At 60.4% G+C, this 2,707-nt stretch overlaps 1 protein-coding gene across 1 annotated transcript; it reads left to right on the top strand.

Moving 5' to 3' along the window:
- The first annotated feature begins 438 nt into the window (after positions 1 to 438).
- IER2 (immediate early response 2) lies at positions 439 to 1,107 on the top strand. The gene has a single exon (XM_006900782.1). The coding sequence runs from the start codon at positions 439 to 441 to the stop codon at positions 1,105 to 1,107; it is 669 nt and encodes a 222-aa protein (XP_006900844.1).
- Positions 1,108 to 2,707: the final 1,600 nt, after the last annotated feature.

Here is a 2,707-nt window from a genome sequence, read left to right as displayed (position 1 = left end):
ACCTGTGTTCACTGGGTCCAGTCCAAATCTTCCCCAGTGCGAAAGGTAATTCTGCTAGCGCCCTGTTGAGGTTGTCTCACTAGCAGTCACTCCTTGGCTGAGTCCTGAGAAAGGTGGCCAGGCCCGAAAACTCGAGCGAGAAATAGGGGGTCTCCTTCCCTTTACCTGGCTTGGTAAATTCTTTACTGTTACTTTAAGGAGTTTCTCTCGGCGTGGCGCGTTGGAAAGCCCGGATGCGGCTCTCTGATTGGGCGGGGCGCCTCGCTGATGTCATTGAAGGTATAAAAGGGCCCGAGTGGCGGGTGCCCCGGCAGCTTCGTCCTCTCCGTGTCCCAGCTTGGATTGGCGTAGCGAGTAGGAGCGCGTTGACGGAGTGCGCCCCTCGTTTGACCTGTCCAGTCCGAACCCTCTCCACCTTCGGACCGCCGTCGAGTCGCAATGGAAGTGCAGAAAGAGGCACAACGCATCATGACCCTGTCGGTGTGGAAGATGTACCACTCGCGTATGCAACGCGGTGGCCTGCGACTGCACCGGAGTCTGCAGCTGTCGCTGGTCATGCGTAGCGCCCGAGAGCTCTACCTCTCGGCCAAAGTGGAGGCCCAGGAGCCCGAGATGCCCTTCCCAGCCGGCCGGTCCCCTGACCCTCGACTACACCCTTCTCGGGAAACGGAAGCCGCAGCACCAACAGCGCCCGCTGACAGTGGGCCGCCCTCCCCCGAGCCCATGGACACCCAGGAGGCTCCACGAGCCGAGGAGACTCTGACCCGCTGTAACCCGCAACCCGCCAAAGCCAGCCGCAAGCGGCGCAGCAGCAGCCTGAGCGATAGCGGAGACGCCGGACTGGTCCCGAGCAAGAAAGCCCGCCTGGAAGAACAGGAGGCGGAGGAGACCCCGTCGGAGGTCCCCAATCGCCTCCAGCCCCCGCCGGCGCAAGCGGAGGGCGCCTTCCCCAATCTGGCGCGCGTCCTGCAGAGGCGCTTCTCCGGCATTCTGAACTGTAACCCTGCCGCGTCCCCGACGGCGCCGCCCGCGTGCGAGGCGAAGCCGGCCTGCCGCCCGGCGGACAACATGCTAAACGTGCTGGTGCGGGCCGTGGTGGCCTTCTGAGGGCCCCGAGCGCGGTGGCACCGGAGCCCAAAGCGCGGGTCGAACCGTCGGCCCGAGTGCGCTGACCGAGGCGAGGATTCCCCCCCCCGGGGAGTGCCCGCGGAAACCGTCTAGAGGAGCCGCCGCCCGGGCTGCCGAGAGGCCCGGAGAGGGACTCTGCCCCCGGGGAGCCCGCCGTGCGCGCGGAGCCCGGGGGCGCGGGCGCCTTCCGCCGAGACCTGCGGGCGCCCGCAGGTGCTGTCTTCACGGACTGGGACTCGGACCTCGCTCTCCCGCCGGGACTGGGAGAAAGGGAGGCGTAGTTATTAACTCAGGGTCGGATGAGAGTCCTTTCGGTTTTTGTTTGTTATTTTTTTTTTTTAACTGGAGCTGTGCTGCCCATTCAGGATTTCTCCGTAGTGGGTTTTCACGTTTTAACCTCAGAATTCCAGGCGCTTCCCTTCCCCCTCCCTGACATACTTGGGCACGCGGTCATGGTTGCGTCATGGGGCAGACGGGGTGCGCTTCCTGTTGCCTTGCGTGGGTGTGGGCCTGCCGGAGGGCGGCCTGAGTCACTGCGCCCCCGCGCCCAGTGGCTGTAGTGCTGGGGCTCCCGGTGGGGTGGGGCCGACCTCATTACATACGAAGATGGTTCTCATCTGGGGCGTTAGAGGTGGAGGCCTGGTTCTCACACCCACGGACACCATCCACCTGGACGTGCCTGGCTAGAATCAGGAGGGGAAGCGGGGTGCGGAGCAGTACATAAGCTGGGACCACTTGCTGGTGAGACTGGCCAAGGTCTTTCCCGAGGGTCTGTTTACCTTTCCTGGGGTGGGTTCTGGTAAACTCTACAACCTGGCATGGTGTCTGAAACGTCAGATTGGAAAATAAAGTCCGTTTGTATAGAATGTCTGTTACCCGTCTGGCTTTCTTCCTAAGTGGGGGGAGGGGAAGGGTCGGGGATTGGCGGCATTGGGGCCCCGGGAACCGGCCTGACCGGTTTCCACGTGGTCAGAGGTGGGCGGGAAGGGGCTGGGTTCCTTTTCTTTGCCTTAACTCTGATGGTCTAGGGTGTAGGGAGTAGCGCTACCAACCCGAAGGCAACAGGTTCAAGTTTGCCAGCTGCTCTAGGAGAAAAATAGGCTTTGCCCCATATTTATTTACAGGCTCTGAAAAACTGCTGGCGGATCCACAATGAATGTGTTCCAATCAGAATGCAATGTGCGCACTCAACCTGGAGCTCCCACTTGGTTCCGAGATTTGGGGGTTCCCTCAAACTTCCCCATAAGCGCCCCTGTGCTTTCCGAATTCAACATTTAAGGGAGGCACTGCCGATCGTTTGTGGGGCTTACAGGAAAAGGCAGACGTCCTCTTGTCCTAACTAAGGTAGAGCCAACTCTCGCCTCTGCCTTTTCAAAATACCTGCCTTTTAATTATTAATATCTGCCTTTAAAACAGCTGCTTGGTCAGGCTTTTTATTTACAAATGTCTGTGGGTGCCCTGGCTATTTGAGCTCGCCCCAGACCATGGTAACCACCCCAAGAGAAAACCGTATCAAGTTTCACTTAGTCGGCCTGGTAGGACTCTAGGCAGCGCTCCAGAACGAGGAGGGATCTGTCCC

The sequence above is a fragment of the Elephantulus edwardii genome, unplaced genomic scaffold (assembly GCF_000299155.1).
Source record: "Elephantulus edwardii isolate Elephantulus edwardi_28Jun2011 unplaced genomic scaffold, EleEdw1.0 scaffold00296, whole genome shotgun sequence".
NCBI classification, from domain to species: Eukaryota; Metazoa; Chordata; class Mammalia; order Macroscelidea; family Macroscelididae; genus Elephantulus; species Elephantulus edwardii.
This window is presented reverse-complemented; position numbering and strand designations above follow the sequence as displayed.